The sequence below is a fragment of the Salvelinus alpinus genome, chromosome 36, assembly GCF_045679555.1.
Source record: "Salvelinus alpinus chromosome 36, SLU_Salpinus.1, whole genome shotgun sequence".
Taxonomy (NCBI): Eukaryota; Metazoa; Chordata; class Actinopteri; order Salmoniformes; family Salmonidae; genus Salvelinus; species Salvelinus alpinus.
The window spans coordinates 6,955,306-6,975,063 of record NC_092121.1 but is presented as its reverse complement, the minus strand read 5'-3'; the positions used below and the strand labels follow the sequence as shown (position 1 = coordinate 6,975,063).

Here is a 19,758-nt window from a genome sequence, read left to right as displayed (position 1 = left end):
GCTATGAAACAACCCCATTGAGCCAGAGAGTGGATGTGCTTTTAAAAAGAGCCTGTGGAAGAAAAATGCTCACCCTCTCTTTATCCCTCTATCCCTTTCTCCCCTCCGTTAAAATGCCAGTTAAGAGTCTTTCTTTCCCTATACCTTCTCGTTTGAGTTGCTCTTTACCCCGGGACACCTGTTGAGGGGAGGAGCAGTGCTCTCCGAGCCAGAGAGGCAGGGGGCCAGCGGGTCAGGAGGCACAGCGTCACAACACAAACAACATGTCCGCCATGAGAAGAGCTAGGCCACATCTCGTAAGGTAAACCCCAATGACATATGGACTACCTGAGTTGCAACAAATCCCAGGTGGACCCCCCTCTAACATAATGAGGTGGTCTTCATTATATCCAGACCCAGTGAAAAGGAAAGGGGTGACGTGGTGGCGGTTATCCAAACACTGATATTGGCAGAGCGATTACATTCTCAGACTCAGTAAAAAGCTTGACAATGTGCTCTATGGAGCGGAGACAGAGGTCAAGACCAATCTCCTGCCCCCCCCCCCCCCTCCCTCTCCTCCCAATGGTCCGGCTCACTGTCTTAATTGGGTGCCATCTGACCCCCTCTTTAGCGCTTTACCAGTACAATGTGAGCCATGGAGCATTATCCCCCACCCACAGCCAGGAGCAATCAGAGCCCAATGCAAGCACACCACCTTGCCTTCCTGGGTATTACAGCTTATCTATTTCTCTTTTTCTATCACCCCCACCTCGCCGCAATTCCAGAACACTGGCTGGTGGCAGTAGCTTAGCAACCAGCGAGACAGAGAGAATAACGGTATAGAGGGAGAGGGACAGTGATTCAATAAATGGACAAGCTTAGAGGCAGAGAGAGAGAGAGACAGAGACATTGTCTGGCTCCCCCCCCCCACCCCCCTCGTTTTTATCCCCCTCCTGCACTTTTAGAGGTACACAATTTCTCTCCTGCTCCATCACTCCACAATGGACAGGCCTGGGAGGGCCACTAAACAGGTCAGATTCAGATAAAGGAAGAATGGATCAAACAGGTCTACTGAATCCTTCTCTAAAGAAGAGATGGCAGAGAATGGATGTAAATAGTCCAGCCTACATGCCCACATACACAACAAGCAAAATATGCTCAAAGCCCCGTAAAGCTTTATCTGAAAACGAAACAAAGATGCAAACAACAATGTTTACAAACACTTTTCTCTGCATTGTTATAACAGTGTATTGTTTTTGACAATATGTTTTTTTTATTTCTATCCATTTTTTATTTAATGTATCTTATTTTCATTCATACATTTGTTTAGTTTATATATAAATGTATTCATTCATTTATTTCAGTTTTTTTTTTTGGGGGGGGCAGGGATATTGTCGAAAAGACTTCAAAAGATTAGCAGGCAATTTGAATGTCTTGAATCACACAGATGCTTGCTACCATTATAGTGACAGACACATCTATGCCACTGACGTGTGGAGAATAGGCCAACAGCATATTCTTTAATATAATGCATATCCACACTCTAGTCTACATATTATGTCTTACAATTCTATTTCTATAAAGTAGCGTACACGTGTATGTCAAGAGCCTCTCTGAATCATAATCAGCATTGCATTTTGCAAGAATGAGGAAAAGCATTCTAATTGGTGATCCACTGGTTTGAGAGCAGGCTACTAATACTACTACAGAGGTGGAGCAGGCGGAGAAAGTCAAGCAGTCAGTCCTAACCGGTCTCTCCAACATGGGAACTTTTTTTGACCGACTATGGATATTTTCTGGTTTATTATTAGCTTCTTCTGAAGTTCTTGGTAAGTATTTTCTTTTTCATTTAATCATTTGTATGTAATACGTTTTCCATTGCCATTTTATAAGACATTTTCTATTCTAGAATGCCGACTAAATTTGAATTATACTTTTGTTTTATCCTATGTTTTTAACAAGTAATACGTCTTAAGTTCCAGAAAAACTCAGAAACGATTTTATTTGCTAAAACAATGAACTGTATTGCGCTACTGGAATGGAACATTGGGCATGTTGAGTCCTTAAAAGGGATCGCTAATTCGCGAGACGTTGTGCCAGAGTGCGCTCATATTTGTACAGGCCACACCTTTGCATCATAAGATAACACTTTCACATAGTATTTGTTTTGGCCTCCTGTTTTTATAGAAACAGTGCTATATAGACAAGCAATCACTTCAACATGCAGAATAGCCTAATAATAATAATAATTCACTAGTATCGAATTGCCTTCATGACAGCTGTTGTACAAAACACTGTGCGTGACAGGACAGGCTTGCAGTAGCAAGCAGTAGCAAGCAGTATGGCGTAACAGAAGAGGAGAGAAGTGGAGCCTGGGGCAGAGAGGAGGCAGAGGAGAAGGAACCAGCAGAGAGAGAAAAGAGTGTGTGTGGTAGAGAAATGGAACCGTATGTGGCCCAACTAACTACTGAAGTAGTGAGCAAAGAAGAAGTGTAGTTTAAATGCAGAGTCAGTGTGGAGAAACGTCATGAGCCACAATTACTGGGCAAAACAGCAAGTAGAATAACATTGTCAGAAACACTCAAAGCTAATAAAGAATCAGTCTAAAAGTGTCCATACAGCACATAGCCTATATGATTTCTATTCAAGTGTCCATATATAGCTTCTTTGATTCCCACTACTGGACCTTCCTACCGATTCACTCATGTTTATGTTGGTGTGTACTTCAGGCTCAAACATCTGCACATCTCGAGGGGTGAGCACCTGCAGACAGTGTTTGGCTATCCACCCTAGCTGTGCTTGGTGCTTTAAGGAAGTAAGTATACCCCTGGGAGACTATGTACACAAAGTGCTGTCATTTCCTAATGGTTCACCCTATATGGATGAAAATACCCTCAACTTAAAGATGACATGCTGCACTTTAACACCATAGTCGTTGCATCATTTCAAATCCAAAGTTCTGGAGTACAGAGTCAAAAACAACAAAAAATGTGTCACTGTCCCAATACTGTATTCATCTACTGAACCCCCCTTCCATTGTATTGCATTTAGATGCACTTTTTTAATTGATCACTGTCCCTTTACTGGTTGTCTCATTGGGAAGTGTTACTCTCACCAGTGTGTGTGTGTTGTTTTCCTGGGGTCAGGAGTTTGGCCAAGGGGGCTCCAGTGTGTCCCGGTGTGACCTGAAGCAGAACCTGTTGGATGGGGGGTGTACGAAGGGGGGGCTAGAGTTCCCCGTCAGTAGCCTCAGTGTGCAAGAAAACACGCCCCTCAGTGACAAGGCATCGGGGGCTGCTGACGACGTCACCCAGATCAGACCCCAGAAACTCAGCCTCACTCTGAGACCAGGTACACTAACACAGCATAGGCTCACATGCGAACACCCATATACACCTGCTTCACAACTCATCTAAAGTACATCGAAGTACATCTTTCGCCTCTCCTCTCTCACAAATTCATCCACCTCCTTTTTATCCTTTGTACCCTACCTGCCCCCACCACTTTTGACATTTTCCCACATCTCTCTCTCTCTCTCTCAGATGATGCCAGGCGTTTCACAGTGACAGTGAAGCAGGTGGAGGACTACCCGGTTGACCTGTACTATCTGATGGACCTCTCCTACTCCATGAAGGACGACTTGGCCCGCCTGCGCTCCCTGGGCAACCAGCTGGCTGCAGCCATGGGCCGCACCACCAGCAACCTGCGTATGGGCTTTGGGGCCTTTGTGGACAAGCCCCTGTCCCCATATATGTACACCTACCCTGAGGAAGCAATCAGTAACCCTTGCCTTGGGTGAGTGGGGGGTGGAGGGGACAGAGAGGTGGAGGAGGAGGGAGAGGAGGAGGAGATTGTTCAGAGTGGATTTTGATTCTGAAAAGGGTTGATATTCTGTGTTGAAGCTCAAACTTCCTCAGGATGTGTCTTTGTTAATAGCTGTCAAATTGTGTCTAACAGCAATGTATTTATCTTTCTTTCTCCATCTCTCGCCACCTTTTTTTTGTCAATTTCCTGTTTTCGGCATGGCATGGGGTGTGATGTGTAGGATCCAGACGCGGTGCCTGCCTCAGTTTGGCTACAAGCACGTGCTGTCGCTGACCAAGCAGGTGGAGCGCTTCACCGAGGAAGTGGCGAAGCAGCAGGTGTCTCGTAACAGAGACTCTCCAGAGGGAGGCTTCGACGCGGTCATACAGGCAGTGGTGTGCAAGGTGATAAATACACACACACACCTAGAGACACACGCACACACACACACACACACACACACACACACACACACACACACACACACACACACACACACACACACACACACAGTGGTTTAGAAAACAGCACACAAACTTGAATACATACCGTTTCTCTCCTCTCCTCTTCTTTCCCTCTCTCTCCCTCCGTCTGTCACTAGGACAAGATAGGCTGGCGTGGGGATGCCTCCCACCTGTTGGTGTTCACTACAGACGCTACGACACACATAGCCTTGGACGGCCGGCTGGCTGGTCTAGTGCAGCCCAATGATGGACAGTGTCACATCGGCAGAGACAACAACTATGACAAGTCGTCAACCCTGGTGAGTGGCGTGTGTCAGGGAGTTTGTGTTGGAGTTCTATTCTTCTGTTATCACCAGAGAAACGTTATGATAATGATGGTCTTCTCCTTCAGGACTACCCCTCTCTGGCTCTGATCACAGAGAAGATGTCGGAGAACAACATCAACCTCATTTTCGCTGTGACCAACAATGTGATGCCCCTCTACCAGGTGAGTACACCTGACTGTTATCAGGGTCACCGTGGTTACTAGGTGTAGGGTTATGGTACAGTACCTATTATGTCCCCTTGGACCCTCTTTCCTCAGAACTACAGCCAGCTGATTCCTGGCACCACAGTTGGAACGCTGTCGGATGACTCTGGGAATGTGATCCAACTCATCTTGGATGCTTACGAGGTAAGAGACAGCCGTATATGTGCGAGTTGGGTTTTGATTTCAATCATGCCCAGTCATGCCCACTTTACCATTAACACGAGTTGGTAACACCTAGTGAGAATTGTCATGCACTGAGAGACAGCTGCGCTGAGTGCTCTCTATCCAGTCGTAGCAGCAGAATCAGCCTACAGCCCGGCCATTTACAGACAACAGAACTACCCGTTAGCATGTAGCGCCTCGTAGACAATGTTATGTTGAAAGGACAGGAGCAAACATCACCAACACAACTGCCATAAAAAATACTGATACTCTAGAAAGCAGGAAATGCCTCGAGCTTGTCATGCTGCGTCATGCGTTGCTAAGCCATTCGTCACGTACATTGGCACACAACATTAGCGAACATAACACTCCCACTTCAAACTCTCATTGCTTCTAGCATTTCTTAATGAGGACGTAGAAAGTGAGGCTAAAGGAGTGAGTTCAGCCCCCCTTAAATTCTCAAACAGTCTATTTGACTTCCCACGAGCCCGTGTGTGACAGATAGAACACTGTGTATACACACTGTATCCATTTCCACAGAGACTAAGAGTAGAGGTTTTCTGAATCGTTTATGTTTCTGATTGAGTTCTTTCTGACCTCTGCTCATTGACCCCTGACCTGTGGAGTAGAGGATTCGTTCCAAGGTGGAATTGGAGTTGCTGGGTGTTCCAGAGGAGCTGGCTCTGTCCTTCAACGCCACCTGCCTCAACGGAGAGCTCATCCAGGGACTCAAGTCCTGCTCCGGACTTAAGATCGGAGACACAGTCAGTACCTGTACCACTCACCATCTGGATGATAAATGCTGGCCTAGTGTCAGATCTTAGGTATAGGAATAATGCTCTGTTCTTACTGCAAAGTTCAAATGTAACCTGCTGTATCACACACACCTTTCCCCCCAGGTGTCGTTCAGTGTGGAGGCCAGGTTACACGGCTGCCCTAAGGAGAGGAACCGTACCTTCACCATTAAGCCTGTGGGCTTCAAGGACGCCCTGGAGGTTACGGTCCACTTCGCCTGCGGGTGTGACTGTGAGGCCACAGCCCAGCCCGAGAGCCCTCTCTGTAACCAGGGAAATGGGACCTACGAGTGTGGTGTGTGCCAGTGTCGCCCGGGGCGCCTGGGAGACCGCTGTGAGTGTGCCGACGGGGACTACAGGCCCTCAGACCAGGGCAACTGCAGCCCCAAACCTGAGGACCCCATCTGCAGTGGGAGGGGAAACTGTGTGTGTGGACAATGCTCCTGCCACACTAGTGGCTTTGGAAAGGTGTGGGGCAAGTACTGCGAGTGTGACGACTTCAACTGCCTGCGCTTCAAAGGAGAGATCTGCTCAGGTGAGTGGATAGACCACTGTGGTGTCTGTCAAGGAGGCAGCCATGTTGGTTTCTTTTTGTGTTTTATTTTTACCCCTTCTTGTAACATTCCTTGTCTGTGTTTGCTTTAGGGTTAGGGTTTTTGGAAGACTTATGGTTTTAGCAGGATAGAGGAGATTTCCATAGAACATGTCCACAATGCCTCAGTTGACCCGTATCCAGACCTCTCTCTTTTACTGTTAATTTAACCTATTCGATTATTAGCTTGGCTTTAATCGTAGTTGATCCATTGTTACTACAGTTTCTTGCCACTGTATATGGTATTAACTATGTGAACCCTTTGGAAATACCTGGATTTCTGCATAAATTGGTCATACATTTTGATCTGATCTTCATCTAGGTCACTACAATAGACAAACACAGTCTGCTTAAACTAATGACACACAAACAATTATACCTTTTCATGTCTTTATTGAACACACCTTGTAAACATTCACAGTGCAGGGTGGAAAAAGAATGTGAACCTTTGGATTTAATAACTGGTTGTCCCTCCGTTGGCAGCAATAACCTCAACCAAAATTTTTCTGTGGTTGTGGATCAGACCTGCACAACGGTCAGGAGGAATTTTGGACCATTCCTCTTTGCAAAACTGTTTCAGTTCAGCAATATTTTTGCGATGTCTGGTGTGACCTACTCTCTTGAGGTCATGCCACAGCATCTCAATCGGGTTGAGGTCAGTACTGGGCCACTCCATAAGATGTATTTTCTTCTGTTGAAGCCATTCTGCTGTTGATTTACTTCTGTGTTTTGGGTCGTTGTCCTGTTGCGTCACCCAACTTCTGTTGAGCTTCAATTGGCGGACAGATAGCCTAACACTCTCCTGCAAAATGTCTTGATAAACTTGGGAATTCATTTTTCCGCTGATGATAACAAGCTGTCCAAACCATGATGCTCCCTCCACCATATTTTACAGTTGGGATAAGGTTTTGATGTTGTTGTGCTGTGCCTTTTTTTCTCCACACATAGTATTGTGTGTTCCTTCCAAACAACTCAACTGTAGTTTCATCTGTCCACAGAATATTTTGCCAGTAGCGCTGTGGAACATCCAGGTGCACTTTTGCAAACTTCAGATGTGCATGAATGTTTTTTTTGGACAGCAGTGGCTTCTTCCGCGGTGTCCTTCCATGAACACCATTCTTGTTTAGTGTTTTACGTATCGTAGACTCGTCAACAGAGATGTTAGCATGTTCCAGAGAAGTCTTTAACTGACACTAACTGAACCTCATTGAGCATTCTGCGCTTTGCTCTTGCAGTCATCTTTGCAGGACGGCCACTCCTAGGGAGAGTAGCAACAGTGCTGAACTTTCTCCATTTATAGACAATTTGTCTTACCGTGGACTGATGAACATCAAGGCTTTTAGAGATACTTTCCAGCTTTATGCAAGTCAACAATTCTTAATCTTAGGTCTTCTGAGATCTATTTTGTTCGAGGCATGGTTCACATCAGGCAGTTCTTCTTGTTAATAGCAAACTCAAAGTTTGTGAGTGTTTTTATAGGGCAGGGCAGCTCTAACCAACATCTCCAATCTCGTCTCATTGATTGGACTCCAGGTTAGCTGACTCCTGACTCCAATTAGCTTTTGGAGAAGTCATTAGCCTAGGGGTTCACATACTTTTTCCAACCTACACTGTGAATGTTTAAATGATGTATTCAATATAGACAAGAAAAATACAATAATTAGTGTGTTATTAGTTTAAGCACACTGTGTTTGTCTATTGTTGTGACTTAGATGAAGATCAGATCAAATTTGATGACCAATTTATGCAGAAATCCAGGTAATTCCAAAGGGTTCACATACTTTTTCTTGCCACTGTAAATAGTAGATAAATATCGGCTTAAACCAAGCTGTAAAATAAGGTGTTACCCCACATTCTTATTATATGCCATATACTGAATGTTGTTGGCTTTGAAATAGACCGAGAAGACTACACAATGTTATGTAGCAATAAACAGAGAACGCAGTGGTTCGATGACTTTGACCTCAAATTCACTATGCTTACTGCACTGTAGCGCCAATGGACATACCTAGTCTGCTCTTACACTTAGATTGTATTACGAGGGTGAAAACATTCGAAGGAAACGGAACACGTTTACAATATACTTACTCACAAGACGTTATTCAGATTATTCAAATCAAAACCACGTCTTCTTCCCATGATCATTTGAGCGTAGTAAACGAGCTCACAGCGCTCACTGATTCCATCAATCTTCTACCCACTCTTGGGAATGAAGTATGAGGTGTCATCACTGATCATCTCTCCCTACTGCACGCCTGCACAGCACACCCGTTGTGAAGTCAAAGTAGAGCATTGCAATAGGTCCTGTCATTGGATAATTGAATGTTGCTGCATAGCAGATGAGTCATGGTGCTGTTGCTACATTTATATACAGTGACATTCGAGAGTTTGGACACACCTACTCATTCCAGGGTTTTTCTTTATTTTTTACTATTTTCTACATTGTAGAATAATAGTGAAGACATCAACACTATGACATAACACACATGGAATCATGTCGTAACCAAAAAAAAAGTGTTAAACAAATTCAAGTATATTTTATATTTGAGATTCTTCAAAGTAGAGACCCTTTGTCTTCATGGCAGCTTAGCACACTCTTGGCATTCTCTCAACCAGCTTCATGAGGTAGTCACCTGGAATGCATTTAAATTAAACAGGTGTGCCGTATTAAAAGATAATTTGTGGAATTTCTTTCCTTCTTAATGCGTTTGAGCCAATCAGTTGTGTTGTGACAAGGTAGGGGTGGTATACAGAAGATAGCCCTATTTGGTAAAAGACCAAGTCCATATTATGGCAAGAACAGCTCAAATAAGAGAAACGACAGTCCATCATTACTTTAAGACATGAAGGTCAGTCAATCTGGAACATTTCAAGAAAGTTTAAAGTTTCTTCAAGTGCAATCGCAAAAACCATTAAGCACTATTATGAAACTGGCTCTCATCAGGACCGCCACAGGAAAGGAAGAACCAGAGTTACCTCTGCTGCAGAGGATAAGTTCATTATAGTTAACTGCACCTCAGATTGCAGCTCAAGTAACAGGCACATCTCAACATCAACTGTTCAGAAGAGACTGCATGAATCAGGCCTTCATGGTCGAATTGCTGCAAAGATACATTACTAAAGGACACCAATAATAAGAAGAGACTTGCTTGGGCCAAGAAACATGATTCATGGTTCCCACCGTGAAGCATGGAGGAGGTGTGATGGTGCTTTGCTGGTGACACTGTCTTATTTATTTAGAATTCAAGGCAAACTTAACCAGCATGGCTACCACAGCATTCTGCAGTGATACGCCATCCCATCTGGTTTGCGCTTAGTGGGACTAGCATTTGTTTTTCAACAGTACAATGACCCAACACACCTCCAGGCTGTGTAAGGGCTATTTGACCAAGAAGGAGAGTGATGGAGTGCCGCATCAGATGACCTGGCCTACACAATCACCCGACCTCAACCCAATTGAGATGGTTTGGGATGAGTTGGACCGCAGAGTGATGGAAAAGCAGCCAACAAGTGCTCAGCATATGTAGGAACTCCTTCAAGACTGTTGGAAAAGCATTCCAGGTGAAGCTGGTTGAGGGAATGCCAAGTGTGCAAAGCTGTCATCAAGGCAAAGGGTGGCTACATTGAAGAATCTCAAATATATTTTGATTTGTTTAACACTTTCTTTGGTTACTACATGACTTCATGTGTGTTACTTCACGTCTTCACTATTATTCTACAATGTAGAAAATTGTAAAAATAAAGAAAAACCCTTGAATGAGTAGGTGTGTCCAAACTTTTGACTGGTACTGTATGTGTTGGCTGTAGCTATAACTCTGTGTTTTAACCACAGCCGTTCCCTTAGGGATGGATTGAGCTTTATTAGACAACCAGGACTTTGCTTATGGTAACAGAGGTTGAAGTCAGATTGGCCAATCGCTGTTGTAATCACTGAAAGAATGAGCGGCACTGGATACCTGTAGAGAAGTTATGTCTGTTACTCTTTCAGGGAAAGAGCTATGTAGTCTATTATAGTAATTTTTACTGAAAATACACTGTTTGATTGCCTCCATAAGACATCCCTTGTTGTCAAATAGATGGTTGCCATTAGTTCCCAGCGTAGCCCTGAGTCTGTCGTCCTAGGAATGAGGATGTTCCCATGGTCAACCGCTTCACATGTTTGTTTTCACATTGTCCAGACTTTTCCTCATCCCTCTCTCCACTCACCCAGCCATAGCATGCCTCCACAGGGATTTAGACGGGAAGGCAGGGGGGTCTGAGTCATGTGAGACAGCATCTCTTAACCTAAGCAGTCTGGCCCTTTGGGAAGGCACTATAAAAAGGGCCCGCGGGCTGAACAAGAGGGGTAATGTGCACCGGAATATTTTTTTTAATTCAACGTACCTAAGGCAACCAGCTGCAATAGGACTGTGAGTTTGGTCATTGTTTGGGCATATAGCTGAACCAACATACATTCTATTCTACTTTATCTGCATATTTCCCAGTGTAAAATGAAACTCTTCACGACAGTATATTACATATATCATCAGGCCTTTCTTTGAGGGCCTAGTTACACCCAAACGCAGTTGTCTGAAACTCCTGGTGTACAAGCCACATCAAGCCTGCAAGTCACATTATGTGTAATTCCTATTGGAATCCAACTAGAGTGAGGATACACAACAATTGGAACTTTCAATCACCCACAACCTGCATTGAGAATTACTGACAGGGTAGAAAATATTGAGACAACCTAAATCATATAAACTGGAACAGCCATCTCAGTAACCGGTACAAAAAAATCTACTAACAGATTGGATTAGTGTCACGGCCGTTTAAAGGAGTGGACCAAGGCGCAGCGTTTTGAGCGTACATACTTATTTACCGGTGTCGCCAACAAAAAAACAATAAATATCAAACCGACACGTGACGCCAACGTAGTGCATCCAGGCAACTAACAAGGACAACTACCCACAAAACCAACTTGGAAAATGGCAACCTAAATAGGCTCCCCAATCAGAGACAATGATAAACAGCTGTCTCTGATTGGGAACCCATCCAGGCCACCATCAACCTATTTACCCCTAGACAATACAAAATCCCCATAGATAACAAAAACCCTAGACAAGACAAAAACCCATAGACAATACAAAAACTAAACAAACCACCCTTGTCACACCCTGACCTAACCAAATAATAAAGAAACCAAATATAACTAGTCAGGGCGTGACGATTAGTTTTGAAAAATGTACGTTTTTTATGTTTGTGTAGCATAAGATTAATCAACCAATCAATGTACATGCAAAAACAGAGATATTGAAACAAACAATTCTGAAAATCAACCTGCAATAGAGCATGCTGGGAAATATAATAACGATGGGTGTGGTTTTTAGCAAACATATTTGTAATTTTACTCCAAAGGAAAACATGAACTTGTAGTTCGTCTCAACAAGTTCATGTACATTCAGCTCAATGTGAGCAAAGTTTGTTGAATGAACAAACCTTCACACATTAGCTACATTTATTTTCCTTCAATTCACAGAATAATGCTGATTAAGAAATTGGTTAAGTTGGCTTTTTTTGTGTGAAATGTCTGCTATGTGTGAAATGTTATGTATGGTGCTTAGGGTGAAGTCAGGACTTGGGAGTGGGATATATTTATGTTAAAACAGTAATTACTGTCTTAACTCAGCATTATCTATGGTTTCGTCAGTGGAAAATATGTTGTTTGTGGGATTGTGGTCTTAGTCATTGAGATGTACTCTTGTCTATGGTTGGCACAGAAATGCAACAGTCCAGAACTCCATATTTAGTGAGTAGAGCACGCTGAAGGAGACTCAACTTAGTCAGCCTGTGTCTCTGGAGTCTTGTTGGCATTACGTCATTGCTGTGTGACGAACAGTATAGTATAAGAGTCCCTGGGCCCAGCTCAATTTGAGTCTCCCCCGTCCCGTCCTCCCAACCACAGGCCCTCCCACATCCCCCGGAGGATGTGTATTTTCCCCTCTGCTCTGGAGCTGTGGCTGTGGCTGTGGCAGTGGAGCACAATGGAGCAGGAGTCAGCAAGCACATCCACAGGGCACACAAACAGACAAGAGAGAACAGGAAAGTTAGCATTCCTCTGGCACCCTGCCCTCTCTCTTTCTATCCTCTCCATTTCCCTCTTTTAAAGTTAATCTCCATCACAAATACTCCCACTCATCTCCTCTCTCTTTTTAAATGTTTTATTATTCTCTCATCGGTGTCTTTACAGTACCCCCCCCCCCTCTCTCTCTCGTGCTCTTTCTTTTTCTCTCCCTCTCTTTATATTTATGACTTCCTCCACCACTTCGCTCTCATTCGCTCTGTCCTCCCTCCTGGACTCCATGTTTATGTGTCTCTGTAGTTCATGTTTACGACTTGATAAATCGGAAGATTAGAGTGCCGTCTCAGACCGAGGCAGATTATTTAGATATGCATGTAACGGCTTTCTTCCTGAGGTGAAGGAGAGGACCAAAGTGCAGCGTAGCCAGTGCTCAACATGTTTAATTAAAGAACAAGTGAACACTACAAACAACTTACAAAATAACAAACGTGAAAACCGATACAGACCTATCTGGTGCAGAACACAAACACAGAGACAGGAAACAAACACCCACAAAATCCCAACACAAAACAAGCCTCCTATATATGATTCTCAATCAGGGACAACGATTACCATCTGCCTCTGATTGAGAACCATATTAGGCTGGACATAGAAACAGACAAACTAGACACACAACATAGAATTCCCACCCAGCTCACGTCCTGACCAACTAAACACATACAAAACAACAGAAAACAGGTCAGGAACGTGACAATGCATGCCAAATGGCACCCTGTTCCCTATATAGTGCACTACTTTTGACCAGGGCCCATAGGGCTCACGTCAAAAGTAGTGCACTGTGTAGGGAATAGGGTTCCATTTGGGATGTATCCCTAGAAACTCATTCCCATGTCTCTGACTCGACCCAACAGCAAGTACAGTAGAGAGAACAAGGCACAAGCATGAACTCACTGTACGGATGAGGTAGAGTATAAGGAGCATTAGCCAAACACAAGAACGTTTTTAAGAGAGGAAAACCGGGACTTTCTTTACTATGTATTGATTGTGTCCCAGTCAAAAGCATTCAGTTGGGTTCGTGCTCTGTTTGTGGGATACATACTGTAAAACATTAACCAGCTCAACTCAGACAGCTTATGTGCCTGCAAGACGGTAAAGCGACTTTTTATACCTATAGCTGCCTCTTTCATTACAAACACACACACACACACTCACTTATCTCATAGTGATGACAGAGTAGGGTGTGGGGACTGGGGAATTTTGCTGACGGAGGTGGTTTCACCTGAAAACAACAATGCCCATGTCTCTGAGGGCATGTTTTTACAGTTTACAGACCTCTGTTCAGTTTCCAGCGGTCACTCTAACCCAGTTGAGCTCTGAGACAGTGACTCAGTTTGTCTCTGCTCTTCGTCATTCATTGCCCAGCCCTGTTGCATTAACCTTCAGCCGGTATGTCTGTCTGAGGGCAATCAAACAATCATTTCTCAATTTTGCTGGCTGGTCTGAGAGATATTGTGGAGGCTCCAGGGTGTGGCCATCACATCCAGAGATTGTCCCAGTGTTGGGAGGGGATGAGTGGGATGGATTACCAGTTTGCTTCATTAAGAAGGGAGCTTATCCTGCCATTGTCTGGTCATGAATTGATGACTTAATGTTTTGTGAATTATTACTCAATATGGACTCATCACACATGTGCCTGCCTGCCCATACTCTCAATACACTCATTAATACAGAGACAAACACACGCAGAATTGCTGACAATTATACTTAACAAAAATAGAAACACAACATGCAACAATTTCAAAGATTTGACTGAGTTACAGTTCATATTAGGAAATCAGTCAATTGAAATGAATTCATTAGGCCCTAATCTATGGATTTCACATGACTAGGAATACAGATATGCATCTGTTGGTCACAGACAGCTTAAAAACAATGGGCCTCAAAATGGGCCTCAGGATCTCGTCACGTTATTTCTGTGCATTAAAATTGACATTGATAAAATGCAATTGTGTTCATTGTCCGTAGTTTATGCCTGCCCATACCATAATCCCATCACCACCATCGGGCAATCTTTTCACAATGTTGACATCAGAAAACCGCTCACCCACTGTAGAATAAATATCTTCAAAGTAATGACTCGGGACGTCGGGTTTGAAACAAAAGCTTCTTTTAGTAATACTACTTGTTCACGTTACATTTAACAACTTCAGATTCTACAAAACAATAAAAGAAAGTTGCTAGCGAAAGTCAGGATAATCACTTGTCACTTGGACATAACTGGCGCGTTCTCTCTCTCTACCTCCTGTCGCAAGGCATTCTGGAACTTTCCGTCAATAGCGTAATCCAATACTAACCAATGCAACAGAAATATGTATGTAGTTCTCTCATTCTCCAACACACAAATTCTAATACAATTCCATATGTAAATAACTCTAAAGAAAATATCTTTAGATACAGCTCAATGAATTAACTGTAAACATTAACTCATTAACTCATAACCCATTAAAGTTACAACACCCACACAACGCCATACACGTAGTTTGCGGCTGGACGTACTGCCAAATTCTCCAAAACGACATTGGAGACGGCTTATGGTGGACATTCCTCTAGTCAGCATGCCAATTGTACGCTCCCTCAAAACTTGAGACATCTGTGATATTGTGTTGAGTGAAAAACTGCACATTTTAGAGTGGCCTTTTATTCTCCCCAGCACAAGGTGCACCTGTGTAATCATCCTGCTGTTTAATCAGCTTCTTGATATGCCACACCTGTCAGGTGGATGGATTATCTTGGCAAAGGAGAAATGCTCACTTACAGGGATGTTAACAAATTTGTGCACAACATTTGAGAGAAATAAGCTTTTTGTGCATATGGAAAATTTCTGGGATCTTTTATTTCAGCTCATGAAACATGGGACCAACACTTTACATGTTGGGTTTCTGTTTTAGTTAAGTATAGATACAATCTGGCAAAAACACATGCACAACCACTCACATACACATTGCTTAGAAATTCAAAACATTCCAGGCCAGGGTTGTAATTGCACTCATGGGTTTGTCCAGTATTGATAACGTGATGTATAAGAGAAAGATAAACCTAATGTACAAAATATACATTATTACTGTCTCTAAGTTAGACATAAAATGTCCATAAAAAATGGCCCATCCTCACTCTCTGTGTCTACCAGGCCATGGGAAATGTGACTGTGGCTTCTGCAAGTGTGGCTCTGACTGGATGGGGGAGAACTGTAACTGCACAACCCGGACAGACACCTGCATGTCCAGCATGGGCCTGCTGTGCAGTGGCCGGGGCCAGTGTGTGTGTGGGGCCTGTGAGTGCACCCAGCCAGGGGCCTACGGGGCCACTTGTGAGAGGTGTCCAACCTGCCCTGATGCCTGCAGCATTAAGAAGTGAGTAAATACAGGGGGCAGTATAACTGCCTACACACAGATACTGTATGAGTACATGTGATAGGGGTGATGATGAAATGGTGATGCAATAAGGGAAAGGAGGATGATTATGATGAAGAAGTTGATGATGATGATGATGTATTAACATTGTGTTGTATCTGCAGGGAATGTGTTGAATGTAAGCACTTCAAGAGAGGCCGTCTCTTTGAGGAGAAAAGCTGTGCCCGAATCTGCAGGGATGAAATTCAGAAGGTGGAAGAACTAGGTAAGAACTATTACACAATGTTCCCTTATTGTGTGTTCAACATGCGCTCCACGCAACAGATTGCATTATTTACAGTGCGTGTTAACGTGCTTGATGATCTCACATCTTCCTATGATGTGAGCGGCAGGTAGCCTAGTGGGCTAGTGGGCTGGGCCAGCGCTGGGCCAGTACCTGGAAGGTTGCTGGTTCGAACCACTGAGCCGACCACGTGAAATGTTTGTCAATGTGCCCTTGAGCAAAGCACTTAAACCTAATTGTTCCTTTAAGTAGTTTAAAGCATGTTATATAAACTGGGTGTTAGCAACCCACATTGAGGCCCCCAATTTCTCTACAGTATCAGAGCTTGTTCTTCCTGAGGAAACTCTGCAGTTTCAGGGTGGTTATGACGCTGATGACCATTTTCTAGAAATCATTCATCGAATCCATTTTAACATTCAATATGATCTGCTGATTCGGTAATCTAAACCTAAAGAACCAGAACAGGCTGAGTATCATTGTGAAACCAGGTAGCAGGATCATTGGTAGGAACTTACAGTAACGGACCTTTCTCGCCAGCAACATACATGAATCATACGCAAGGAGCCATCCATTCTGAGACTCCTAGCATCTCCCGTTTGATACATTTTTGTATGCTTCCCTTAGAGCGCAGATACAGGCTCCCTAGGTTTAAAACGAATAGTTCAAAACTCTCCTTCATCCCAGCTGCTATTAGCTTTCTCAATATGCGGTAGGACTGTACTGTTTTGGTACAGACTGGTTTATTCATGTCTGGTTTAGAGGTCTAATTCCTATGGACACTGCTGTTTATATTGTATTTGTTTGTCTGTATATTTAATGACATGTGTTCATTGATTTTTCTATGTGCTGCAAAATAAATAGAATTAACCTCCAGCTCCTCATCTTGTCTCTCTCTCTCTCTCTCCTTATCCTCCACTTGGTTCTAACCCCCTATAACCCTCTCTTTCATCCCAGTCTTCTATGAGAAGAATGCTGTGAACTGCACCTATAAGGATGAGAATGACTGTGTAGAGCGCTTCCAGTACTACGAGGATGCCAGCGGAAAGTCCATCCTGTATGTCATGGAGCCTGGTGAGTGTGTCCATCCGTGTGTGAATGGGTCGGAGTTCTGTGCTCATATGTACAGCATGTGATATGCGTTTGGCAGGGTCTGGATGAGAGTGAATTCCTTTAGTTATCTGGAGAATAGTTGTGTGTGTGTAGAAATAATGTGCATTACTATGTGTGCATAGGACTAAAGCCGGGAGCTGTAGGAGGAGTCGATTTTTCTCCCTAGCTAAGAATAGTGTGTTCCTGGGTGCCACGTCAGTCTTTGTCTTTGTGGCTGGCAGACACCACTAGAGAGTAGAGCAGGTACAGAGGGGGCAGAATGGTTCTCTAAAGCTGATAATAGCACTCAGCCCTGCCACCCCTGGTAGTCTTCTCCCCTCTGACACGCACCCAAGAGGAACAAAGACAACCCCAAAGCCAGAGCGAGGTGCATTAACGCTAGTCCCCTATTGCAGACACAAATGTCATCCACCCAAACCCTCCCCTCCTCCTCATCTCTCTCCATCTCTTTTCCCTGCTCAATCCTCTCTCTTCTCTCTCCTCCTGTTTTCTTCTCTCTCTTTCAGACTGCCCTAAAGGGCCTGATATCCTGGTGGTTCTCATGGCGGTGGCGGGGGCCATCTTGTTTCTGGGTCTGGCTGGCCTGCTCATCTGGAAGCTGCTGGTCACCATCCACGACCGCCGAGAGTTCGCCAAGTTTGAGGAGGAGAGGGCTAAGGCCAAATGGGATACGGTGAGTCCGACTATGCTTTTATGACAAAGCTGCCATCTGATGGAGAAAATATGAATGGCCAGAATATTTATCCATGTCAAGATGACACATCCTCTATTTGTTTCTATTTTCCAGGCTAACAACCCCTTGTACAAAGGAGCCACCACCACTTTCACCAATGTGACCTACCGTGGGAACTCTTGAGGGACTCTTGACCAATCACAATCAGCAAAACTCAGGGGTTTATAAGAGAGATGCAATGTAGTGACACAGAGGGGGTTGGTGAGGCGGACCCTCTCCACTGTCGTGATAAAGTGTGCTGACTCTACAGTCAGTGAAATACGTTTGTTGATATTACACTGTAGTGATGGTATTGTATATATCATGTAAAAACCAAAGCATTACAACTGCCTTATCCAACATTTTGATATCAGTCCAAATTATGGCAGGGCCTCGAGGACCCCTATTTCACCCACAAAGTGTGACGTCATTCCCATAATAAGGCCTGGTATAGTTCAGAGATCCCAAACCTAACTTTAGAGAGAAAGACTGTTATGCTCTGTAGTTGTTTCATGAAATTGCACTGCACACACCACAGCACACTTGCCCACAGGCCTCTTTTACCAACAAACGGGTTGTAGTATGTTATTATGGAACCAAACTGCTTGCTTCCACTGCCACGGTTTACTTGCGCTGTGACACTGAACTCAGGTATTCACACTGTATTACAAAAAGGTCAAGACCAATACCTGTAATAAATAGCCACCTGGGATATCATGAGTGAATGATGTTTTAGTTAATGGTGCTGGTGCCCAATTTATGCTGTATGTTAAAATATGGAAATGTTACATTTAATGTGTTTTGGGAATGAGTGGGTTTTTGGTTAGATGATTGGTTTTACTATGTTGATTAAAAAAAAAAGTGAAATCACTCATTTTTCAGTCTTTTTTTTTTTAGCAATTTCACTCTGCTAAGAAACATTGTAGAAAAAAATTATCTGCTTTTGCGTTTTGCTTTTATATATAACATCATGTTTGTAATTGAATGAGTATCAATAACACATTGTGCAAACAAGTACAAACACGATTTGCCATGGATAAAGATACGGAGATTTCTGCGCATGTGCAGGATTTCCACTCCGCTGTCTATGTAGCTGTTGCTCAGCGCTCCTTTGCCGCTTCACCCAACCGTAACATGAGCATCTCGTAATTATATACAGATCTCCGGTTTCAGACACTTGCGAATTAAAAAGTTACATTGGCAGGTGCACAGTGCACTGCTAAAATGCTGGCTAACCCCTAAAGTACATTGGTGTTTTGCCATAGGTATATAATTACCTCTGTCTAAATAAAATTATTCAAAAAACTTTACGAGAGAGCTTGACTTAGCCATAGGTGACTATTAGCTTATTTTTTTTATATATATATATATATATATATATAGTTGTGGATTGTTTCAAATTACATGTGCGTAGGCCTATGGCTATTAGGGAAGCCAGCAATTTGGGCAGTGCGTGTGGCAATAGGCTTAGCTGATTATTGAGTTGCAGCTGCTAGTAAAAAGCATTTAAAATGTGTGAAGATAATGTGTCTCGACTATCATTTGAAATGTTGAGACAAGCAGAAGAGGAATGCATGCTCTCTCCAGAATGTGCTCCACTGTCACCCGCCAATTCTTGCACATTCATTGTTTCATTGTGTGAATTGCTTGCCCCTTGTTTATTATGATCAATTCCCCATTACATATGTAACCGGTAGGGCTAGTTAATGTACAGGCAATCCCCATCATTTGGTTACATTCATTTCTATTATTCATTTCTGGTACTGTACATCTCAGTTGTTTTGCTTTAGGATTCCCACAAGCCACACAATACTTGTCAGAAGGTAGCCCAGACACTTCAAAACAAACTTTGTTTCGA

At 43.5% G+C, this 19,758-nt stretch overlaps 1 protein-coding gene across 2 annotated transcripts; it reads left to right on the top strand.

The window, feature by feature from the left end:
- The first annotated feature begins 1,661 nt into the window (after positions 1-1,661).
- On the top strand, positions 1,662-18,774 carry LOC139564977 (integrin beta-3-like). Of its 2 annotated transcripts, XM_071384930.1 has the most exons (15): positions 1,662-1,808; positions 2,709-2,794; positions 3,126-3,330; positions 3,522-3,774; positions 4,025-4,187; positions 4,385-4,546; positions 4,639-4,734; positions 4,831-4,920; positions 5,568-5,702; positions 5,838-6,267; positions 15,573-15,795; positions 15,960-16,060; positions 17,033-17,149; positions 17,695-17,861; positions 17,976-18,774. In XM_071384930.1, exons 1-15 carry the CDS (start codon positions 1,742-1,744, stop codon positions 18,042-18,044), a joined length of 2,364 nt encoding a protein of 787 aa, XP_071241031.1. In that variant the 5' UTR covers positions 1,662-1,741; the 3' UTR covers positions 18,045-18,774. The 2 variants fall into 2 exon arrangements, with proteins under 2 accessions (XP_071241031.1, XP_071241032.1); XM_071384931.1 differs by lacking the exons at positions 1,662-1,808; positions 3,126-3,330 and having other exon boundaries at positions 2,731-2,794.
- Positions 18,775-19,758: the final 984 nt, after the last annotated feature.